The sequence below is a fragment of the Hemitrygon akajei genome, chromosome 18 (assembly GCF_048418815.1).
Source record: "Hemitrygon akajei chromosome 18, sHemAka1.3, whole genome shotgun sequence".
Classification (NCBI taxonomy): Eukaryota; Metazoa; Chordata; class Chondrichthyes; order Myliobatiformes; family Dasyatidae; genus Hemitrygon; species Hemitrygon akajei.
In genome coordinates, this window is record NC_133141.1 from 26,456,610 (window position 1) to 26,481,370 (window position 24,761).

Consider the following 24,761-nt stretch of genomic DNA (forward strand, 5'->3'; position numbering starts at 1 on the left):
AGGGAAAATCAAATAGGCATGTGTGAGAGAATTGCTTACAGGGAAGTACTCAGAGAGTCAGCACAGATCTGATGGGCCAAATGGCTTCCCTCTATTGAAAATATGAAAAGAATATGTTTAATTGCATTTTATTAAAAACTGTTCTCTAATTTGCTACTTGAGGATTAATCCTTCCTTTTTTCTATTTAAAAAAAAACTCTTTCTCACAGCAGCAGCAGATAATCAGTTTCTGAAAGATAAACAATTTTAATTAATCTTCTGTTTCAAAAATAATATACTTTTACCATTGCCTCATGGCAGTTATAGGAGAATTAAACACAGTTCTGCTGCCCTTGAGACCACTTCAGTCCATGCCGGAGATACTTAATTTAGAACCATGCATATAGTATGCCTCACATTTCTGCCCTAATCCCATTCATACAACTGGGAGCACCATGTTGAATTGGGTCCAAAAGATATGAAATATCTTGTGAAATGTCTCACATTTGTCTGTTGCTATTAAACATCATGGTGCACTCCAGTCGCCTCTTCCTGTTGTGAACATTACATTACCAGCCCGAACCTAGTTCAGGATTGTCACTAGGTTCACCACACATTCAGAGATAGCCTCACCTTTTCTTTTCCCTGTTCCCCACACAGTCTGGAATCTTCATCCCTCTACCCTCAGTTAATCCATCCTACTCTTTTAAATACTAGTTCCTTTCTCTTCTAACTCCGTCCAGGGTATGGTAACCTAGGGGGCAGCGTGGTAGCATGGCAATTAGCGCAACACTTTACAGAGCCAGCGATCACTGATCAGGTTTAAATTCCTGCCACTGTCTGTAAGGAGTTTGTACGTTCTCGCTGTGACCACATGGGTTTCCTCTGGGTGATCTGGTTTCAAAGATGTACAGGTTAGGGTTACTAAGTTGTGTGCAGAATACGTTGGCACCATCAGCACGGCGACACTTGTGGGCTGCCCCCAACACATATCGGACTGTGCCGGTCATTGATACAAACAACGGATTTCGCTGTCTGTGCCAACGTTTCGATGTAAACTAATCTCTAACTCTGCTGGGATGAATGGGGTGTGAGAGGCAGCACTGATAAGTGTGGGACTAACTTTCATCTCCCCTGCCCATGGGAAACCAACGGTTTGGCGTGCTGGCTTTACACTGTACAACGGCAGGCAGTGAAGAGTAAAATTAGGCACGATTCCACTCAGTTCAGAAAGGGGTTGGCATAGAATCAGACTCCAACAAGAGATTGTGAATTCCTGGCTGCAACAGCTCTCCAAATCAGCTGGTGGATGTTTTGTGAGGTATGAGCGTGGTCCTTTGCACACACACGATCCGTGCAAACGCACGCACGCGCGCACACACACACACACACACACACACACATTCAAACTTTGCACCTGAACCACTAGGCTGCAAAGATAAGCCAAGGTAAAGGTGGGGCCATTTGTACAGACAGTTGCAACGGCTCAGAATGAGATAGGCTTTATACTCTTCAAAATATGCGAAGGGAAAAAAAGCAACAAGTTAAATCGATGGTGAAAAAGCTAGCACATGAGTTCAGAGGAGTCCCAAACAAAAATGTTCCTCATGAATGCAAGAGATTACACAGATGATGGAAATCTTGAATAACACATACAAAATGCTGTCGGAACTCAGCAAGCCAGGCAGCATTATGGAGGGAAATAAAGTCAATGTTTTAGTCTGAAACCTTTCATCTCTTGACCTGAAACGTTGACTGTTCATTCCTGAAACTTCAATAAAAGTTGCCTGATCTGCTGTGTTCTGCCAGCATTTTGTGTGTTGCTCAAGAATGTTCACTTGTAAAAGAACTTGCAAGCTTTAGCGCCTCTCAGTAGCTCAGGACATCCAAGGTGCTTTATAGCCAATGGAGTTTGTAGTGAAGAGTGGTCGCTATTTCATTATAGGAAACAAGGCAGTCACTTTTGCGCACAGCAAACTCCCAAAGAAAACAAAGTGACAAACAATAATCACTTACTTCAGAATTGCTTGTGAGGGGAAATATTGAGCAGGATCCGGAACTTCTTCAGAAAACTACCGTCCAGCACAGACACCTCTCTGAATGGCAGCACCTCCATTAAAGTAGCACTGTGGGATGTTTCTACTTAACACTCTGGAGTCAGCTTTGAACCCACAGATTAATCACTGTGAGCATGACCACTAGGCAAGGCTGATACAGGCGGGAGAGAGGAATGGGGCTTGTTTTGCTGCTTGTTGTGCTCTGTGTTGTTCTGCCGAGCATTGTGGGTATGCTATGTTGGCGCTGGAATGTGTAGCGACACTTGCGGGCTGCTCCCAGCACACCCTTGAGAGTGTTGGCTGTTTACACAAACGACGCATTTCACTCTATGTTTCCATATACTCATGACAAATAATAATCTTGAGTTGAATCTTGAATACAGAGGGGAAAACAGCTGTCAATTTGCCAGCAGTTGAATTGTAAGTTAGAAAAGGAATCAATCTCAGAAGACTGAAGAGATGTTGTCTAGAACTTGAGAGCTGCCTGTCAAGGTTTGAGGAGCACACAACACCGAAGATGCCATATCACAGCGGAGCCTTTCCGTCGCACCTGCTGCAATAGCGCTGCATGAAGAGAAAGACGGGTCCCCTTCACAATCGCTCTGAAGGCCTGGTTCAGAGTGAACGTCTTCTGGAGAACAGTGCGAGGACCAAAGTTCCAGAAGTGGTGCCCAGGAAATTGCTGAAACCCCCTGGAGTCAAGGTGCATGCCTGAACTTGCGCCATGCCAAATGCACAGAGGGCTCATCGGGAAGATCATACAGCAAGCCCCAGGTCTTCCTTTATGTTATTCATCAACAATATGCCACTTTAGGCACCAAAACAAGGCTCTAGCAGATCTAGTTTCTAAGCAATAAATTCAAATGGCCTCAGATTTAGTGATATGGAAAATGTCACTTGTACTAAGGATGCGGCATCAGTCTTTAGGTCAGACATTGACTGGGGGCTTCAGAGGTAATTTGGGTCAATGTGATGATTACCACAAAGACAGTGTTTGGTTTGGCTCAAATGCTGCAGCAACTGACTGAATGAACACAGTGGCTGAAATATCCAAGGATCAGGCCGGAATTGAGTCACCATATCTTGTTATGGGCACAGGTTGAACAATGGTGCGGTGCACAGATTCCCTGTTACAGGTGAGCAGTCTGCCTTCCAGCTGGATTCTGAAAAACCAACTCCTGTACCTGTGCTGGAAGTCAAGTTCCCTCTTCTGTCCCATCACTCAAACTGAAGAACATGGTTAGGAGGGGCCTCTCCCACATCTGCTAAGGCTAAAACCTGGAACTCCCTCCCCCACAGTACTGTGGGAGCACTTTCACCAGAAGGACTGGAGTGGTTCAAGAAGGTGGCTCACCCCCACCTTCTGAAGGGGCAGTTTGTGTTGGGCAATAAATTCTGGTACTGATGGTATTGCACAGACCTCAACAATTAATAAAAAAGCTTGCTCTATAATTGCCTAGTGACATCTTCTTATTGTTTTGGTCAATTTGGGGCGGCACGATAGCGTAGCAGTTAGCAAAACTCTATTATTGCGCCAGCGACTCGGCTTCAATTCCACCGCTGTCTGTAAGGAGTTTGTACAATCTACCCATGACTGTGTGTGTTCCCTCTGGATGCTCCAGTTTCATCCCATATTCCAAAGATGTACAGCTTAGTAGGTTAATTGGTCACATGGGTGTAATTGGCTGGTGCAGGCCCATTGGGTGAGAAGGGCCTGTTACTGTGCTGAATCTCTAAATAAATAAAAATAATTAATTCCTAAACCAACCCACACCCAGTCCTCTGTGAATGCTTTTGACCAAGACAGCTTCGATCAGTATTCCTACAAAGATACAAAAAGAGTATTTCAAAAAGGCCACTTAAAAAAAATTGTTTTGAGATGCAGACAAGCTGAGGAGTACAGGTACATGGTTTCCTGAAAGTGTTGTTGCAGGTAGACAGGGTAGAGAAGGTTTTGACGCACTGGCCTTCATCAGTCAGGGAAATAAGCACAGAAACTGGGATGTTATGTTGCAGCTGTATAAGACTGTGAGGCTGCATTTGGAATATTGTGTTCAGTTTTGGTCACCCAGGAAAAAGTGCAGAAAAAATTTATGAGGATGTTGCTGGGTGTCAAGGGACTAAATTGTAGAGAGACGTTGAGCAGGTTGTGAATTTATTCACTGGATCATAGAAGAATGAGGTATGATCCCACTACCACTCTGCATTCAACACTATCATCCCTTCATAATTCATCACTAAGCTCTAAGACCTAGGCCTCAAAACCTCCTTGTACAATTGAACCCTCAACTTCCTCACTTGCAGACCCCAGTCAGTTCAGATTGGCAACAGCATCTCCTCCACAATCTCCATCAGCACAGGTACACCACAAGGCTGTGTGCTTAGTCCCCATGCTTAAAACTAATGATTGTGAGGCTAAGTGCAGCTTAGCCTCACAAATGCCATATTTAAGTTTGCTGACGGCACCACTGTTGTTGGCCAGATCAAAGGTGGTGACAATTTGGTATATAGGAGGGAAATTGAAGAAATGTTTGTGTGGTGCTACAACAATAACCTCTTATTCACTGTCAGTAAAACCAAAGAGCTGATTATCAACTACAGGAGGAAAAAGCCAGGGTCATTAGGAGATCAGAGGTGGAGAGGGTCAGTAACTTTAATTTCCTTGACAATATCATATCAGAAGATCTGTCCTGGGACGAGCACATAAGAAGACACAACAACACCTTTACTGTCTTAGATGTTTGTGTAGATTTGGCACGTAACCTAAAACTTTGACAAACTTCTATAGATGCACAGTGGAGAGAATCCTGAGTGGTTGCATTGCAGTCTAGTATGGGAGGACCAATGCCCAGGAATGGAAAAGGCGACAGAAGGGGATGGATACAGCCCAGTCCATCACAGGCAAAGCCCTCCCCACCACTGAACACATTACCATGGAGTGCAGCCACAAGAAAGCAGCATCCATCATCAAGGACCCCCACCATCCAGGCCATGCTCTCTTCTTGCTACGACCATCAGATAGGAGTTACAGGAGCCTTAGGTCCCACACCACCAGTTTCAGGAGCAGTTATTACTCTTCAACCATCAGGATCCAGAACTGGTGTGGATAACTTCACTCACCTCAACACTGAACTGATTCCACAATCTATGGACTCACTTTCAAGGACTGTACAGCTCATGTTCTCAGTATTGTTAGTTTTTTAGATGCACAATTTGTCTTCTTTTGCACATTGTTTGTTTATCAGTCCCTATGTATAGCTTTTCTACTGTATTTCTTTATATTCCTGTAAATGCTTTCAAGAGAATTAATCTCAAGGTATTATATGGTAACATATGCATACTTTGATAATAAATTTACTTTTACATTGACTTTGATCTTGTAGAGGTGTAAAAAAAAAATCACGAGGGACTAGATAGGTTTAACGTGCACAGTCTTTCTTTTCCCCAGAGTTTGCGAGATGCTGTCTGAGTAGTCTAGGTGGGTAACCATGGTGTATTTTGTGGCTGGTACACAGTGCAGCCACTCTGTGCCGGTGGTGGAGGGAGGGGGTGTCCAGGTTGGTGGAGGGGTGCCAATTGTGGCTGTTTTGTGCTGGATGATGTCAAGCTTCCTGAGTGTTCCATCACACTCCTGACTTACACTTTGTTGATGGCGACAAGGCCTTGAGATGTCGGGAGATGAGTCATTCACCACAGGATCCCCACCCTCTGACCTGCTCTTGTAGCCATATCATCTATGTAGCTGGTCCCTGGTGGAGTTTCTGGTCAATGGTGACCCCTTGGATGTTGACAGTGGGGGCCTCAGCAATGGGAATGCCACAGAATGTCCTGGAGTATGTGGTCAGAAGGAATGAAGGAACAACGATTTGTGTACCTGCAACATTTAGATAAACTTTCTGCTCCAGCACCAATCCCTGGCCTGGTGTTGCAAAATGAGATACAGAGTGAAGTCAGACATGCAGAGGTTTCTGAAGTTCTCATGGGGTGAGTGCCATCAGGACACATTGGGGACCTTTCTGCCCTCATGCTAATCTCTGCGTAAAGGTCATTGACCTGAAATATTAACCGTGTTTCTCTCTCCACAGATACTGCCTGACCTGCTGAGTATTTCCAGCTTTTTTTCTGTTTTTATTTCAGATTTGCAAGCATGGTCGTATTTTGATTTTGAACGGAGTGAAGCTTCCTCTACTCTGGTTCAACGGCATCCCTGATCGTGGGATAATACAGCATGCCCTGAGTTTTCAGTGTGAGAGTCTGGAGCGAGGTGCATCCTCATGGACTCTGTGATGACATTGACATTCTCCTACTGTCAGGGTTTTGACCACAGAATGATAGGCCTAATGAAATTTACATCCTAAAGGTCAGAGCTGGATTTGGATTCAGATAGCAGATATCAAAGGGGAAATCTCTTTAACACCAACTCCTTAAACTTCTGAGAAACAATATATCTCCTCTCAGGTCAGGTGCACAATCAAACAGAAACCTGACAACAAACCAAACAGCATGTGTATAACTCAGTGTCGGCTACTGCGCTGGTCATGTCTTACTGGTAATGGGGACTTCTTACTTTTTGTGCCATTCATAGATCTGGTGAATGTTCCCGAACACTATTTTGTCTTTCCCTTTCATGTCTTCGGGCACTCCTTTTTCATTCATTTTTGCTATATATCCCTGGAAAAGAAAAGAACATCCTCAGTAGCATGTAGAGATTGGCATGGCTTAAGAGTTAATGCAATTATGGTCAGTCGCTAATTAGAACTTGTAAGTCCAAAATAACAACAGGCCTTCATGTGTTCCCTACTAGACAGCAAGCAATTGTCCAAGGAGTCATAGAGACTGGAAGTAGATGGTTGCCTCACTGACTGGAGGCCTGTGACTAGTGGAGTGTTGCAGAAATCGGTGTTGTGTCCATTGTTGTTTGTCATCTATATCAACAATCTGAATGATAATGTTGTTAACTGGATCATCAAATTTGCAGATGACACCAAGATTGGGGGTGTAGTGGAGAGTGAGGAAGTCCATCGAAGCTTGTAGCAGGATCTGAAACAGCTGGAAAAATGGGCAGAAAAATGGCAGAAGGAATTTAATGCAGACAAGTGTGAGGTGTTGCATTTTGGGAAGACAAACCAGGGCAAGACTTACACAGTGAGTAGTAGGGCAGAGTGCGGTAGAACAGAGGAATCTGGAAATACAGATCCATAATTTCTTGAAAGTGGCAACACAGGCAGATAGGGTTGTAAAGAAAGCTTTTGGCACATTGACCTTCATAAATCAAAGTAATGAGTACAGGAGTTGTGATGTTATGTTGAATTTGAAAGAGACATACATGAAGCCTAATTTGGAGTATTGTGTCCAGTTCTGGTCACCTATCTACCAAAAAGATATCAATATGATTGAAAGAGTACAGAACATTTACAGGGATGTTGCCAGGACTTGAGGACCTGAGTTATAGTGAAAGGTTGAATAGGTTGGTACTTTATTCCCCAGAATGTAGAAGTCTGAGGGGAGAATTGATAGTAGTATTCAAAATTATGATGGGTAGAGATAGAGTAAATGCAAGCAGGCATTTTCCATTGAAGTTGGGTGAGACTAGAATTAGAGATCATAGGTTTAAGGTGAAAGGTTTATGGGGATGTTTATGGGGAACATGAGGGAGAACTTCTTCATTCAGAGGGTAGTGAGAGTGTGGGAAGAGATGCCAGCCGAAGTGGTGGATATGGGTTCGATTTCAACACTTAAGAGAAACTTGGATAGATAAATGGATGGGAGGGGTATGGAGGGCAGTGCAGGTCGACGGGACAAGTCAGAATAATAGTTTGGCACAGACTAAGTAGGCCAAAGGGCCTGTTTCTGTGCTGTAGTGTTCTATGACTCTGTGAAAATGAATCACAAAATTGTTATACAGCAAACATTACAGGCAGGCAGTTGCTGAATACTGAAGGTCAACTGACTAACATGAGGTGGGTAATTTGCAAGAGTATAGGCCAAAGACTATGGAAAAGAAACTCAGGTTTTCTCAGTTGCTATAGTAACGGCAGGGTTGAACCTGAGCTTCCAGTTCCCTGCCACTTTATATCTCCATTCCACTCCCACTGTAACCTCCTGCACTGAAACACTGAGACCCAATGCAAGCTTTGTGCCATCAGGCTGGAGGAGCAACATCTTATATTCCATCTTGGTAGCCTCCAACTTGATGGTATGAACATTGATTTCTCCTTCTGGTCAACAAATTCCTCCCCCCCCCCCCCCCTCCTCCATTCCACACTCTGACTTTTTACCTCTTCTCACCTGCCTATTTCTTCCCCTCCTCTTTCCCTTTCTTCTGTTATCCAATCCCCTCTCCTATCAGATTCTTTCTTCTCCTCGACCTTTTCCACCCACCTGGCTTCACCCATCACCTTCACACTAGCCTCCTTCCCTTTCCCCCACCTGTTTATTCTGGCATCTTCCTCCTTCCTTCTCAGTCCTGAAGAAGGGTCTCGGCCCAAAACGGCGACTATCTATTCATTCCCACGGATGCTGCCTGGCCTGCTGAGTTCCTCCAGCATTTTGTGTGTGTTGTTTTGGATTTCCAGCATCTGCAGACATCAAAGCATAACGCCCTGACTCCATCCAACATCGCACTTTGGGTCACTGAGTCACGCAAGCCTCTAAACCCTACGACAAGGTTGTGGTCCTCTTGGAGGGAACCAGAGGTAATGCAAGTAGATCACGAGAGGTAGAGAAAAAGGAGTGGTGTAGAGAATTTGGGCTCTGGTTCACTCAATGAAAGCACTTTCACACGACTATTGCAACTAGAATAATGAAGCTGGAAATACCAACTTATATTAATATTAATAAAAATTGTTAATTGGCTTACTATTGTCACATGTGAAAGATACAGTGAAAACTTTTGTCTGCATGCAAGGTCATTCCATACAAAAGTACATCAGGTTAGTACCAAGGGAAAAGCAAAGGCAGTCACAGAGAAAGTGCAGTGCAAGGGTCATGACGAAGTAGACTGAGAAATCAAGAGAGGAAGCCCATTCAATAGTCTTAATTAATAAAGGCATCACAGTGTGAGTATGCATCAAAACCTTAGTGATTTAAATTGTGTCTTAACACTAGTAAAATGTCCCAAGATAGTTGACAATGCAAACAACTTGTTCTTTCATTAAGATCAGAAAAATATATCAATACATGGTGAACTGTACCTCCACTATAAAGCCCAGGTCAGCAACATATAATTTTTCTGTTTCTACAAGTTCTTGAAGGACGTACCTGTGTTGAAAGAACAAAGTTATCAGTAACATAGAAAAGAGCCTGCTGTTGTACCCATCTCCATTCTACATCAAGTTTGCCCCAAATTCTCCAGGAATTAATTTAGACCAGGAGATGTAGGATCAGAATTAGGCTATTCAGTCCACTGAGTCTCCTCTGACATTCCATCATGGCTGATATATTATCCCTCTCAACCCCATTATCTTGCCTTCTCCCCGTAAACTTTGATGCTCTTACTAATCAATCTCCGCTTTGAATATATACCTACTGACTTGGCCTCCACAACTGTCATGGCAATGAATTCCAAAGATTCTCTGCCCTCTAGTTAAAGAAATTCTTCCTCATCTCTGTTCTAAAGCGACATCCTTTCAGTCTGAGTCTGTGCCCCTGGTCCTAGACTCCCCCACCATTGGAAACACTCTCCAGATCCACTCTGCCTAGGCCTTTCAATATTCAATAGGTTTCAATGAGATCCTCCCTTGTTCTATTAATTTCCAGGAAATTGTTTGGAACCAACTGGAGGAAAAGATATTGGATACTAAAAATGATTGTGCTTATTTAATATTGTTGTACACTTCTGTTTGGACATTGTAAAATACTGATGATTCTGAAAAAGGAAGTCAGGAATCTTCCAATCTGATGTGACGATTTTCTAGCTGGCTATTGAAAGGTAGAACAGCATGAGGATGGACATGCTAGGCAACCAGTCAGAGGGTGGTTGGAGGCAGGAGGTCACGCATTACTGGACGACCCAGACTAGAAAGGTGCCATGTTTGATTGCTGGACTGTGGGGAATGGTTGAGGGCTCAGAGGTGATGCTGCAACTTGGATCACAGCAAGGAAAAAGGCTATTCATACAAAGCTTCTGTGCTAGATTCTGAGCCAGCTGATATTGGGAGCATTTTCTTTTCCATTAAAATGACCAAAGACATCATCTCTCTTGTTATTTTTGGAGTGTTTTGTGTTAAGATACCAGGTAAGCATCCTTTAATATTCATTAGAAATTGATGATAGCATTGCAGGACTACAAATGTTAAATCATGAGGCCTGACTTGTGCAGACTAGGTGAATACTCCCCTACTGAAGCTATAGGGCTGATTTATTTAAGGTGTTTAGGATTTGATAGGTAGATTGAGAAAAACTATTTCCTTAAATGTGGGAATCCAGGACAAGGGGCAACACCTTAAAGATTGAACCAGGCAATTGTAGGTGAGATTGGGAAGTATTTTCTTTAACCAAGGGGAGTGAAAATCTGGAATTCCCTCCCCAAAAATGTAAAGCAAGGCTGAGATACAGATGTGAGGCCAGAAGCTTAAGGCAGAAAGATGCAGGTATCATCGAAATCATCTATTATCTGAATGGCTCATGAACAGGTTTGAGGGGCTGATTGGCCTCACCTATAATGATCCTGACGCTAAAATGTTGAGTACATGCCTTGCAGCTATTGAGGTAAATAGCTTCACTGTGCAGTTGTAATCCAAATCCTGGATGCCTTTGTTACTATGATCAGCATTCACTATACAAAAGGTAAATTAAATAGATGTGCACAGAATAAAAATAATAATTGCTAATGTCAACTCTTTGTTATTGATTATTTTTAGACGAGTGCTATTGGTGAGCATTTCAATTTCAAATCATTCATTACATGGATTGAAATTATAATTTAGCATTTTTATACGTGGGAAATATTTAACCTTAAGCCATAAAATTACCTAGCACATCACTGAGCATAATTTAAATAATGCTTCAATGAATCTCTGAATTAAACACAATCAAGAAAAGTAAAATACTGAGGGTTCAAATGGAGGCCAATGCATCTCTGTCAAAGTAAATTAAACATCCTGTGGAGGCACAGAATAGAGCAAATCATTAAAGAAACTGAACAAAGGGTTTGTTTCACATTATCCTGGGCCCACGATGGAGAGAATTGCAAAGCAATGTGAAGGTGTAAGGTCTCTCACAACCTTCAAGACTTCACAGAGCGCTTCATAGTCAATGAGGAGTAACTACTGTAATAATGTCGGATATATGGAGCCAATTTAGCCAAAGCGAGTAGCAAGAAGATAATGACCAGGCCATCTATTCTCCTTTGTGCTGGTTGTGCTGGTCTTCTGGTCTGTTTAGCATTGTACGTAGAGTATACAACAGTACAGTACAGAAGCAAACCCTTCAGCCCACAATATCTGTACTGAATACAATGCCAAATTTAACTAGATCGCTTCTGTCTGCACATGATAAATACCCCTCCAATCCCTGCATATTCATGTGACTGTCTAACAGTGTCTTAAATGCTGCTTTTGTATCTGCTTCCAACACCACCCCCTGGCAGCTCTGTGACCAATCTTTGTACTAACAAAATCTTGCCGCACACATCCCCTTTAAACTTTCCCCATCTCTCCTTAAATGTCCTCTGCCCTCGGAAGAAGATTCTGACCATCTAGCCTCTCTGTGCCTCTCATAAACTTCAATCAGGCCTCCGACGCTCCAGAGAAAACAACCCAAGTTTGCCCATCCTCTCCTTATAGTGCATACCCTCTGATCCAAGTAGCATCCCAGAATACCACCAAGTGTGAACACCTCCCAGCACTTTCTGAGCTCAAGTCACTGAAGCGATAACTGATCTCAGAGACAAGAGTATTGCCCATAAGTGGCAGCCAACACCTGCCAATGGATAAGGACAAGCATCTACCTCCATAAGACAGAAAGGACTTCGTTAGAAGGGTGAATTTACCCTGTGGCATAACACAGCAACCTGTCAATTTACAACCATCATGATGCAAGGATTCAGAGACCTCAAGAAAGACTGCTGGTTGGAGCCCACACAGAGCAGTGGGCATCATAGGGAGATGCCCTCCAGCACAGGCTTGCATGAGGAAATATGAGAGCTGGCAGTTGGATCAGTTTTGTGGAACCACAAACTTGAGTGCACCTGTGAAAGTCACGCGAGTGCAGTGACCCCAGAGCTGGTACTGACAGGCTCATCGGATTTGGTCTACGTCCAAACAACTTGCCAACTGATTGGACAGCCTCATTGTGCTACCTGCCAACATCTCCTCGTGAAGGGAATAATGTTGGCCAAGTAACAAAATGGCCACCTGTCGTGGTTTCCCCAGCATGGGATTAGTGTGGGAGGTTCTTCGTAAGTCAAGAATGAGGCATAATTCTCAAAATCATATTATCTGTTCATAACAATAAAAATTGGTACCCAATTCACTCTATTTGTAAGGGAGAGAGAAAAAACGAAGGAGGAGAACAAAGAAAAGATAAAGTAAAAAAGAAGTTGTGATTGTTGTATGCTAAGCACTAGCTCACTAGGTAGATAAAACACATTTCAATGATAAGAGATAACCTATGAAATAGCCAGATTCAGTGTCGTGACACAGGTTGCAGAGAAACTTCTAGAAAAATAATGTATCAGTTATACTACAGTTACTGAAAATTCACTGAACAATTCCACACATAAAAGTGATTATAGAAAATTATAAGCAAGCTTAGTAAAATAGCAATTTTACACTCTAACCCAGCGGTTCCTGTTTTTTTTTGCCATTAACTTTGTTACTGATTATTGCCTTTTTTTATATCCCTACCATTAACTGAGGTGTCTGTGGGCCCCTGCTTGGGAAATCCTGCTCTAATCCAACACCGCTGACCCTCTGAAAGGGGTGTTGTGGGATGGCAATTGAAGGCAGTGTATACTGCTGGTGACACATACAAAATGCTGGTGGAACGCAGTAGGCCAGGCAGCATCTATAGGGAGAAGCACCCTCGACGTTTCAGGCCGAGACCCTTCGTCAGGACTAACTGAAAGAAGAAATAGTAAGATATTTGAAAGTAGGAGGGGGAGGGGGAAATGCGAAACGATAGGAGAAAACAGGAGGGGGAGGGATGAAGCCAAGAGCTTGAAAGTTGATTTGCAAAAGGGATACAGAGCTGGAGAAGGGAAAGGATCATGGGATGGGAGGCCTAAGGAGAAAGAAAGGGGGAGGGGAGCACCAGAGGAAGATGGAGAGTAGGCAAGGAGTAATTGTGAGAGGGACAGAGAGAGAAAAAAGAGAGAGAAAAAAAAGGGGTGAAAAATAATAAATAAATAAATAAATAAATAAATAAGGGGTGGGGTAAGGAGGGAAGGGGGCCTTAACGGAAGTTAGAGAAATACTGCTGGTGTGTAGGTGCTACGTAGTTAAATGGGTCGGGTTATGAACATCAGCTTCAAGCTGCGGTCTCCCTGGTGATGTCTCTCTATGGATCGCAAAACTCTATTTACGTCCAACAATATAAAACTTAAAGCAGCAAATTTCACAACATACATTGGTGATAATGACCACGATTCTGATTCTGATGGGGGGGGGGAGTATTTTGGCCCATTAAATGGACATTTGCTCAGATTATTCTGAGCACTGTAACGTGTAACCTGTTCTCCCCACATCCCCACATGCTAGCAGCAATAGACAATGGTCAATTAATGTACTGACCCTCAAGTCTTTGGAATGTGGGAGGAAACTAGAGCACCCATGGAAACCCACATGGTCACAGGGAGAATGTACAAACTCCCGAGGGCAGGATCGAACCCAGAAATCAGGAGTTGTGAGGAAGCAGCTCTACAAGCTGTGCCACTGTGTTGATGATATCATGGTGTATCTACTAGCCAAGGTAAGTTGTCCTGAGACTGACTCTTAGTAAGTACTGAAATAGCCTGCTTACAGTAGGTGGGTGCTGGAGTCCTGCAATGAACCTTCCTTTATGATTTCCAGCCTGAGATCCGTAGGAGTGGTTGAGAAAAAAGAAAGACTTGCATTCCTGGGTCACCCCATTCAGGGATGTTGTAAAACACTTCCCAGCCAGTGAAACACATTGGAGACACGGCCACTGTTGTAACAAAGCAATCTATTCGCAAACCCCCAGTTCCCACAAAACAATCAAATGACCAAACCATGTTTGTTGAGGGATAAGTATGGGCCATCGCACTAGAGGTAACTCCCTACTCTTTTCCACATCATGTCATGAGATCATACACATCCATCAGATGGCAGGTAGGAACCTCAGTTTGAAGGCTCAGTACTCATTGTACTGAATTTGTAGAAGGTTCATTCTGACAGGCTTCTCTCCTTGCCTTTGATTGTCACTGGGGTGAGAGAATCCAAAAGGAGTTTTTTTCAACTTAATCTGCCAGGAAGCTTAAGGGACAGCTGTGAGGTAATGTTGCAGCTCTATAAAACCCTGGTTAGAACACACTTAGAATATTGTGTTCAGTTCTGGTCACCTCATTATAGGAAGGATGTGGAAGCTTTAGAGAGGGTGCAGAGGAGATTTACCAGGATGCTGTCTGGGTTAGAGAGCAAGACTTATGAGAATAGGTTGAGCGAGCTACAGCTTTTCTCTTTGGAGAGAAGGAGGATGAGAAGCGACTTGAAAGAGGTGTACAAGATGATACATAGAGCATCATAGACAGAGTGGCTGTCCAGAGACATTTTTTCCAAATAAGGTAAAATGAGATTGAAAGTGTACAGAGAAAATTTACAAGAATGCTGCCGGGTATGGAAGATCTGAGTTATAAGGAAAGATTGAAAGGTTAGGACTTTATTCCTTGGAACATAGAAGATTGAGAGGAGAATTGACAGAGGTATACAAAATTATGAGGAGTATAGATAGGGTAAATGCAAGCAGGCTTTTTCCACTGAGATTGGTTGGGACAACAACCAGAGGTCATGGATTAAGGGTGAAAGGTGAAAAGTTTAAGGGGGGCACGAGAGGAGGCTCCTTCACTCAGAGAGTCGTGAGAGTGTGGAATGAGCTACCAGCACAAGTGGTGCATGCAAGCTCGATTTCAACGTTTATGGGAAGTTTGGACAGGTACATGGATAGTAGGGATATGGAGGGCTATGTTCCAGTGCAGTCTGAGGTGAGTAGGCAGTTTAAATGGTTTTGGCATGGACTAGATGGGCCAAAGGGCCTGTTTCTGTGCTGTACTTTTCTATGACTCTAATACAAGGGGGGATAATTTTAATGTAACTGGAGGAAAGTATAGAGAAGATGTCAGCGGTAGTTTTTTTTACCTAGGCTGGTGAGTGGACGTAACGGTCCTGCCAGGGGTAGTAGTAGAGGCAGAGACATTAGGGGCATTTAAAAAGCTCTTCGGTGGGCACATGGATGAAAGAGAAATGGAGGTCTATAGAGGAGAGAAGGGTTAGATTGATCTTAGAGAAGGTTAAAAGGTCAGCACAACATTGTGGGCTGAAGGGCCTGTACTGTGCTGTAGCGTTTTATGTTTTAAGGCAGCTCAGTACCACTTTCTCATGGGCAATTAGGAATGGGGAATAATTGCTGGCTCAGCCTGCAAAGCTGTCAACCCTTGAATGAATTTTTTAAAAATCAGCCCCACATTCCACCAATATGTTTTACTTATTTGTTCATGGGACACTAGTGTTGATGGGCTAGCGTTTATCGCCAATCTCTAATTGCCCCAAGCTGGGCAATTTCAAAGGCTGGTTAAGAGTTAACCACATTCCTGTGGGTCTGGGATCACAGCTAGGTCAAATGTAAAAGATTTTCTTTCCTAGAGAACACCAGTGCAACAGATGGGATTGTTGTTCCAAACAATCCTGCAATCTATTATAGAATAAAAGTAAAGAGGCTCAGTCACTTACATACTCTTTTCTAAGGCATTCCTCTTTTCCTCCTCAGTGTTGACTGAGGTGACTGATTGGCGTGGGAATCCATTTGGAGGATGGGTCACCGTCACATCCTGATCGGAGAGGGGGGACACTGGAGCCTGCACCTGTGAGACACAAGTCCATGAAAGTGTTACTCACACTCCTGGCACCCACCACTTCTGGAAAGGAACACGTAGGAACACTGACTACTTTTTCCCAGTAACCTGAAGTTGCTCCGTTTGGAAAGTCAAGTTTGAATCTGCATTTAACCCCCCCCCCACCCTCTCCCCTTCATCAATGAATTCCAGTTCAGGTTGACTCACAGAAGGGAAAACTGTCTCTCATATTTCATCTTACGCTTGGAAGGAGGCCATTATGCCCATCAAATCCACGCTGGCTCTCAGAGCAATCCCATTCATCCCATTCCCCAGCTCAGACATTCCCATCAACCTCCCCCAGATTCCAATCTTCACCCACACAGCAGGGGACAATTTACAGCAGTCAATTCGGTCACTGACCCGCATTCTGTTGGGATGTGGGAGAAAACCGGGGCACCTGGGGGAAACCCGCATGGTCACGGGGAGAACGTAGAAACTCCACACAGACAGCGCCAGAAGCCAGGATCGAACCTGCGTCTCTGGACCCGTGAGGCGGCAGCTTGACCCGCTGTGCCTCACTCCTTCAAAGATGGTAGATGTACCTGTGCTAGAAAACAAAATTCACTACAATGGTATCCTACCGAGCTGCACACGCTCACACCAATGCGCTGATTCCACACCCCGTTACAGGTCCTGTGCATAAACATACTACGCATAAACTGTGCATTATACTGTGCATAAACACACATAGACGGTTTCAGCCCCTGCCATCCCCTCCACCACACACTTCTTTCCCTGATCACATTCTCACCCTCAGCACCCTTGATTTCCACTCCCCTCACACACATTCACCACAAACTTTTCCTACATTCTTTAGGGTCTGGCTTTACAAATTCTGAACTACTGTAAAATAGGTAAGAAAAAAAAATTGCCATTCAGCCCATCTAGTTTCTCCTACCACTCAAGAGAGCCACTGTCACTTCACCCTGCCCACAGCTGCCTACACATTAAGGGGTCTGTACTGTTGCGGTTACACTGAGAGAATGTTGGCATGTTTTCAATTCCCAGGATTAAGCATGTGATCGAACTTTGTACTTGGAACCACTTCAGATGACAGTCAGGTTCCTGCATCTGACCTACTCCTTGAGAGTGCCGCAGTTAGTTAAAGCTCCACTTAGTCACCTGTTTGTCAGTAATGGCAGTGTTCTCGTTGAAAGGGGCTTTCCTGGGAGCTATCATAGAGCCATAAAGGAAACAGGCCCTTCTGTTCAACTGATCCAGGCTGACCAAGACACTCATCTAAATTGGTCCCATTTGCTGGTATTTGGCCCATAACCCTCTAGACCTTTCCTATCCCACCATAGGGGTTAAGGATTACCGGGAGAAGGTAGGCAAATGGGGTTGGCTATGATTAAACCGCTGAGCAGACTTGGCCTAATTCTGCCCCAATATCCTATGATATTATGGTCCATCTGTGTACTTGTTGAACTGTCTTTGAAATATTGTTAATGCACCTGTGTCAACCACTTCCTCTGGAGGCACTACAACAGTGCAGGTTATCATTGCTTCATCAATCGTCTAGCCTTGACATTGACAGAGAGCCAAGGTGGGAGCAGAGGAGGGGGAACGGTAGGGACTGTTTCCTTCAAACCCTGCTGAATTTCGTGGCAAGATCAACCACACATTATTTTGTGTCCCTTCCGCCTGGCAGGTGGACAGAGAGGGAGGCTGGTGATTGGGAGGCCAGGTGGCTGGACCGGAGGCACAGCCACAGGGGAGAAAAGAAAAGGGAGATGAGTTAGAAAGGCCTTGGGTTGGAGCAATGGGAGGCCAGTGTTGAGGGAGATCAGCGGTGGTCAGAGTGATCAGTAGATATAGGTAAAACAACCCCATGTCACTGCATCAAAGGTGATCAAGGGAGAATTCTGTAGGAATATAGGGAGCAGAGCAACCAATTTATGTACATTAAGCTCCACAGCAATGTGATAATGACTAGAGAGTCTCTTTCAAAGTCAAAGTAAGTTTATTATCAAAGTATGTATATGTCACCATATCCTACCTTACAATTCATTTTCTTGCAGGCATTTACAGGAAAATAAAGAAAATTTATGCATGAGAAGACTTCCAATCAACCAATGTGCAAAAGAAGACAAACTGTGCAAATAATTTTTTAAAATAAATAAATAGTACTGAGTTGTAGAGTCCTTGAAAGTGAGTTGATAGGTTGTAAAATCAGTTGAGGTGAGTGAAGTTATCCACATCGCTTCAAGAGCCTGATGGTTGAGGGGTAGTAGCTGTTCCTGAACCTGGTGGTGTGAGACCTACGGCTCCTGTACCTCCTGCCCAAAGCTAGTAGCGAGCAGGGAGAATGGCCTGGATGTCGGGTTTGAGTGGCACCCATTGAGTAACAAGTGTTAGCCAGGACCCCATAGATCTCATTCTCAATCCCACCATTGCCTCACCTAAATGGCAGCAACTCTGAAAGTACAGCGCCCCTCAATATTCCCTGCGAAGCATTAACTTTTTGTGTTGTAGTTTTGCGGAGCAGTTGAAGTGGATTATTGACGGCACTCAAGAAGTGTGTAGATGAACACACAAATCGTCTTGGTATAGAAGGCTATGAATCAAGTGCTGAGAAATGGGATTAACACAGAAAGATGCCCAATGGTCAGCACAGATGAGTTTGGCCAAATGGCCTGTTTCCATGTCGTATAATTCTATAATTCTCAAAGTGGGACTTGAACCCACAATGCCCTCACTCAGAAACGAGGTTGCTTCCAACTGAGCCACAACTAACACTAGCACTTAAAGCAAGCTGGCTTTCATTGAAAAGTGCTGTGCTTTGCTGTTATGGGTGATGAATAATTCAACATGGAGACAAATTTGACAAATCAGCCATTTTATTTGCAACCTCCAGAAACCCTGCTCCAAGTGGAGGCTCGGTCAAAAGAGGAAAATTCCTTGGCAAGCAAATTAGCAATTGAATCCAGCCCAGGCGCTTGGCTTGCAGTTTTAACACATACTGTGTTCTTCTGCCAAAGACAAAGAGGAAAGAAACATTGTCAAGATATAGATTCTGTTTAATATTCCATTTCTGAATCTCATTGTGGGTCTTGGCAAGGAACCAGCTGCAGACTCCAAAGCACCTCCCACAGCCATGGAACAGTTACGGGACATCGTAAAGCTGCCCAAACTATCAGACCAGGGCGCTGTTACATGTGCAACAGCTTGCTCTCCATATTGTACTGCCCTGGCTTGTGTATCTAGACAGCTAGGATGCAAAATCCATGGTCAATCCTGTCTGATAGAAACCTCAATATATCCCCCTATACTTTCCTCCAATCATCTTAAAATTATGTACCACATCATCATCTGTACATTGACTTCCCACAGTGCAACACCTCACACCTATCCAGACTAAACTCCATTTGTCACACTACTACTGTTGGGGAGGAGATACAGAAGCCTGAAGTCCCACACCACAAGGTTCAGGAACAGTTACTTTCCTACAGCCATCAGGTACTTGAGCCAACCTGCACAATCCTAATCCCACCTTGGCAATGGAACACTATGGACCACCCCTTTGCCCTACCAGGGACTTGTCTCTGATTGTGTTTTATTTTCTGCACTAATATCTTTGTGCACACAGTACTTTTCCTCACTGTTTTGTATAATTTATGTATAACTTATATCCTGTGTGTTATATGTACAGTACATTCAGTACACAGGAGTTTATGAGCATGTGATGGTACTGTAAGCAAGCTTTTCAGTGTACCTCACTGCACAGGACAATACAGTCGACTTAATGATTTTCTAAATGTCCTGTCACTACTTCCTTCACAGGGGATTCTCTACATCTTTCTTCCCAGATGCTGACTGACCTCCTGAGCTTTCCCTTGCAGTTTCAGTTGTTATCACACTGATAAATGAAGGGTTCATCCCCATGGCAACGAAAAGAACTGCCTTAGGCAAGGAGGCCCTCTGATAAACCTGAGATTCAAATGGAACTACAAGCTCGATGTAGGTCCTCCAGACATATCAAACAAGGGAGTTCCCAGGCGGGCATTGTGTGTACTGACAGAACCCTGCTTTGATTTGGGCTCTGAATGCATCATCTCATCAATCATTTAAGACTTTGAAAATGGACACATTTTCTTTCATTATTAATTTCCTTCATTATTGATGTTTTTGTAGTGAGACAAGGGAGTGTGGTCCCTCTCTCTAAGAAGACACTTATTTCCAAGCAACACACACAAAATGCTGGAGGAACTCAGCAGGCCAGGCAGCGTCTGTGGACAAGAATACAGTCGACGTTTCGGGCCGAGACCCTTCGGCAGGACTCAGACAATTATTTCCCACAGGATTGGATTCTTCAGGAGGTATTCTGTTGGGAAGTAACACATTTTAAGCTGCTGAACTCACACTAGCAGCGGAATAACAATGAGTAGAGAAATACAAACATCCCACATTCAAAGTTCAGATTAAATTTATTATCAAAGTACATATACAGTATGTCACCATCTACTACCCTGAGATTCATTTTCCTGCACAGGCATTCAAAGTAAATACAAAGAAATATGATAGAGTCAATGAAAAACTACACACAAAGTCTGACAAACAACCAATGTGCAAAAGAAGACAAACTGTGCAAATAGAAAAAAGCAAATAATAATATTAATAAAAAATTATATAAATCTCCAGAAAACCACAATACTAAACACTACTAGTGCTAAGGAAGTCCTTGTGCAGGATACCCTTAAGGTTAACCTCTAGGTTGGGTCGATGGTGAAGAAGGTGAATGCAATGTTGGCATTCATTTCTAGAGGAATAAAGTATAGGAGCAGGGATGTGATGTTGAGGCTCTATAAGGCACTGGTAAGACCTCACTTGGAGTACTGTGTGCAGTTTTGGGCTCCTTATTTAAGAAAGGATGTGCTGACGTTGGAGAGGGTTCAGAGAAGATTCACTAGAATGATTCCAGGAATGAGAGGGTTAACATATGAGGAACATTTGACCGCTCTTGGACTGTACTCCTTGGAGCTTAGAAGAATGAGGGGGGACCTCATAGAAACATTTTGAATGTTGAAAGGCATGGACAGAGCGGATGTGGCAAAGTTGTTTCCCATGGTGGGGGAGTCTAGTACGAGAGGGCATGACTTAAGGATTGAAGGGCGCCCATTCAGAACAGAGATGTGAAGAATTTTTTTTAGCCAGAGGGTGGTGAATCTGTGGAATTTGTTGCCACGGGCAGCAGTGGAGGTCAAGTCATTGGGTGTATTTAAGGCAGAGATTGATAGGTATCTGAGTAGCCAGGGCATCAAAGGTTATGATGAGAAGGCGGGGGAGTGGGACTAAATGGGAGATTGGATCAGCTCATGATAAAATGGTGGAGCAGACTCGATGGGCCGAATGGCCGACTTCTGCTCCTTTGTCTTATGGTCTTACTAGGTTTTGCATGTGATCCATACAGATCATTTCATCACATTAAAGTATTGAGGTAGAACAAGGAAAAATTAGTAACAGAATGCAGAATAAAGTGTTACAGTTATAGAGAAAATGCAGTGCAGGCAAACAATGAGTTTCAAGGTCATAACAAGGTAGATTGTGAGGCCAAGCATCCACCTTGTTGTACTAGCAGACAATTCAATAGTCTTAACACAACGAGGTAGAAGTTGCTTTTGAGCCTGGAGGTATGTGATCTTAGGCTTTTGTCTCTTCTACCCAATTGGAAAGGGAGCAGAAAATGTTCAGGGTGGGAGGGATATTTGGTTAGGTAGGCTATTTTACCGACCCACTGGGAAGATAGGCAGGGAGGAAGGTGTGACGCTGAGGTATGAGGATTGAGCATGTTTTATGTAGGGGCCCCAGTCTTTGACCTTGTCTAACAGGTGCAAGGTACTCCCTGACTGTATGGATGCCAAGACTATAGGGGCAATGGTAGCCTGGGACAGGAGACCTTTAAGGAACGTGTTAGTGTAGAGTTGGGGGAATAGTTACTGCTTTCTGCAGCTGTGTCTTGGGATCCCATAGACTGAAAACTCTGCCATATGCCAACATGAAAGGGGTTGAGGGGAACAGAATGGAGGTTAGGGGGAGAGGATGGGATGTAGGGAGGAAATATAGATCTTGGGATACAAGTCCATAGCTCCCTGAAAGCAGCAACGCCATTGGTAAAGAAGATGTACGACATGCTTGCCTTATTGCTTAGGGGATTGAGTATAAAGACTGGAAAGTCATGTTGTAACTGTATAAAACTTTGACAAGCCACATTTTGAGTATTGGGTGCAGCTCTGGTCACTCTATTACAGGACAGGTCTGGAGGCTTTGGAAAGGGTGTAGAAGAGATTCACCAGGATGCTGCCTGAATTAGTGAGGATATAAGGGGAGTTTGAACAACTTGGGTTGTTTTCTTGGGAGTGTTGAAGGCTGAATGGTAACCCAATAGAAGTTCACAAAATTATGAGAGGCATAGATAGGGTAGATAGTCAGAACCTTCCCCCCACAGTAGGAATGTCAAATACCAGACAGCATTAGTTTAAGATGAGAGGAGGAACATTTAAAGGAGATGTGTGGGACAATTATTTTTACACAGAGAGCGGTAGATGCTTAGAATGGGCCACAGGGGAAGTAGTGGGGGCAGATACAATCACAACTTTTAAGAGGTATTTAGACACACATGTGAAGAGGCAGGGAATGGAAGGATATGCAGCCAAATTGAATTTGTTTTCGTTGGCATTCTGGTTGGCACAACATTGTGGGCCAAAGGGGTTGTTCCTGTACTGTGCTCTTCTAGTTGCCATAGCCTAACAACATAGGTGGAACTAATAGACAGCCAGCAAAGGCAGTATGTGAAACCAAGGTCCAAATGAACAAGTCAGACCACCAGAGTGATATCCTTTAGATTATGTGTAAAGTGGCCCAGCACAGAGGCTGGTGTTGGGATTGGGTTTCCATTGGTGTGGATGTCACATGAACTGAGCCGGATTCAATATGAATCGGAGAACTGGAATTGCCGATGTCACTTTAATCTAAAAAAGTTTAAAGCCAGATCTACAATCCTGAGCGGGTGCAAGGTCCTGAAGTGGGAGAAGGTTATAAATTTAAAGAGAAAAGTAAAATAAAAAGCAGCGTGGTTAATCATCAGCATGAAACAGGAAGGAGCAGAGTTTAATGGTCATAATGTCTTCGTAAACAAAGTAAATTCAAAGAGAATTGGTAAAAAGTTAAAATTTAAGATGGTGTATCTGATTGCACAGATCTTTCAGAACAAAAGTGATGAACTAATGGCACAAATAAAGAGAAATGGTTTTGACTTGTCAGCTACTACTAAGGCATTGTTGCATGGCAACCAAGATTGGCCATTAATTATTCCAGGGAGCTTAGTATTTTGAAAGGAGAAAGGAGAGGGCTAATCATGGGTATGTTAGGGCAATGGGGAGGATTAATCTTGGTCCTGTGGAATAGTACAGGGGGTTCAATATGAATGGAAATATGACATAACAACAACAACATAACAGGAGAGAGGATTAGTTAACAAATGAGAAGAACTTGCAGTGCAGGTATTAAAAATTATAAGGGGATTTATATAGCCTCTAACAACCATGTCTAGCTCTTGGCCTTTATGTGTGGCTTAGCTACTAAGCCCATGGAACTATTTCTACTGATAGGACAAGGGGCAAAGGCAGGTTACTGGCACCTTAAAACCAGTTGCTTTGGGCAGATGGGGCTCATCAACTGCGATTGGCAGCTTATCTAGGAGAATGGAAATACCAAACTCAAGCCTCCACAAAGAAATCTGCAGATGCTGGAAATTCAAACAACACACACAAAATGCTGGTGGAACACAGCAGGCCAGGCAGCATCTATAGGGAGAAGCGCTATAAGGAGAGTCCTGACGAAGGGTCTCGGCCCGAAACGTCAACAACGCTTCTCCTTATAGATGCTGCCTGGCCTGCTGTGTTCCACCAGCATTTTGTGTGTGTTGTTTGAACTCAAGCCTCCGCTGCCTTGTGGTTATACCCACTCATGGGGAAGGTTCGGGAGTAAACCCTGAGGGAAAATCCGGAGCTGGAGTCCCTAGTGCAGTCCTATGTTAAGTTCAACATTAACTGGCAACTCTTGTGATACCGCTGGTGCCAAACTATACCGGTCTCAGCTGTTCCTTTGGGCTCATCAGATGCGTGGAGAGGGGAGCTTGCTCTCCATATCGTACTGACCAGGCTTGTGTATCACGTAGACTGCTGGGAAGCAACATCTATTATCAAACACAACCAACAAAGATGGATTTAATCTTAGAGGGGGATTTAATTTTCAGTAAGTCCTGGGACAAAAAATTTGAATGCTTCAAAGAATGGATTGGGGCAGCTTTTAGAATAACACATAATGGCACCAGTTAGGCAACACATTGTCTTTGAGCTTATCTTGTGCAACAAGACCAGATTAATCAGTAAACTTGGAGAAGGTTCAAATGAGGACGTAAGGAATATGACTCACTGAGTCTCACAAACATGACTGTCAACATGATTTTATGAAGGGGACACAGCGTGGACAAACAGAGGAGGTTTTTGAGGACACTGCGAGAAGCAGGTGATATAGGGACTGGGGGACAGAGGACTGGGAGAGATTCGGAACAAGTCATAAGATCAACTGTGATCTTTATTGAACATCGTAGGAGATTCCAGACGATGGACTACTCTTGCAGCCATTTCTAATATTCT

The 24,761-nt window shown here is 43.6% G+C and overlaps 1 protein-coding gene across 2 annotated transcripts in view; it reads right to left on the bottom strand.

Moving 5' to 3' along the window:
• Positions 1–24,761, bottom strand: part of LOC140741216 (rho guanine nucleotide exchange factor 25-like) — a 469,368-nt gene that overhangs the window by 36,338 nt on the left and 408,269 nt on the right. For both annotated transcript variants that reach the window (XM_073071159.1, XM_073071160.1), the window contains 3 exons: positions 15,941–16,071; positions 9,230–9,296; positions 6,604–6,707 (listed from right to left, as the gene is read on the bottom strand). In XM_073071159.1, coding sequence (XP_072927260.1) covers positions 6,604–6,707; positions 9,230–9,296; positions 15,941–16,071 — 302 coding nt within the window. The remainder of the gene's footprint in view (positions 1–6,603; positions 6,708–9,229; positions 9,297–15,940; positions 16,072–24,761) is intronic.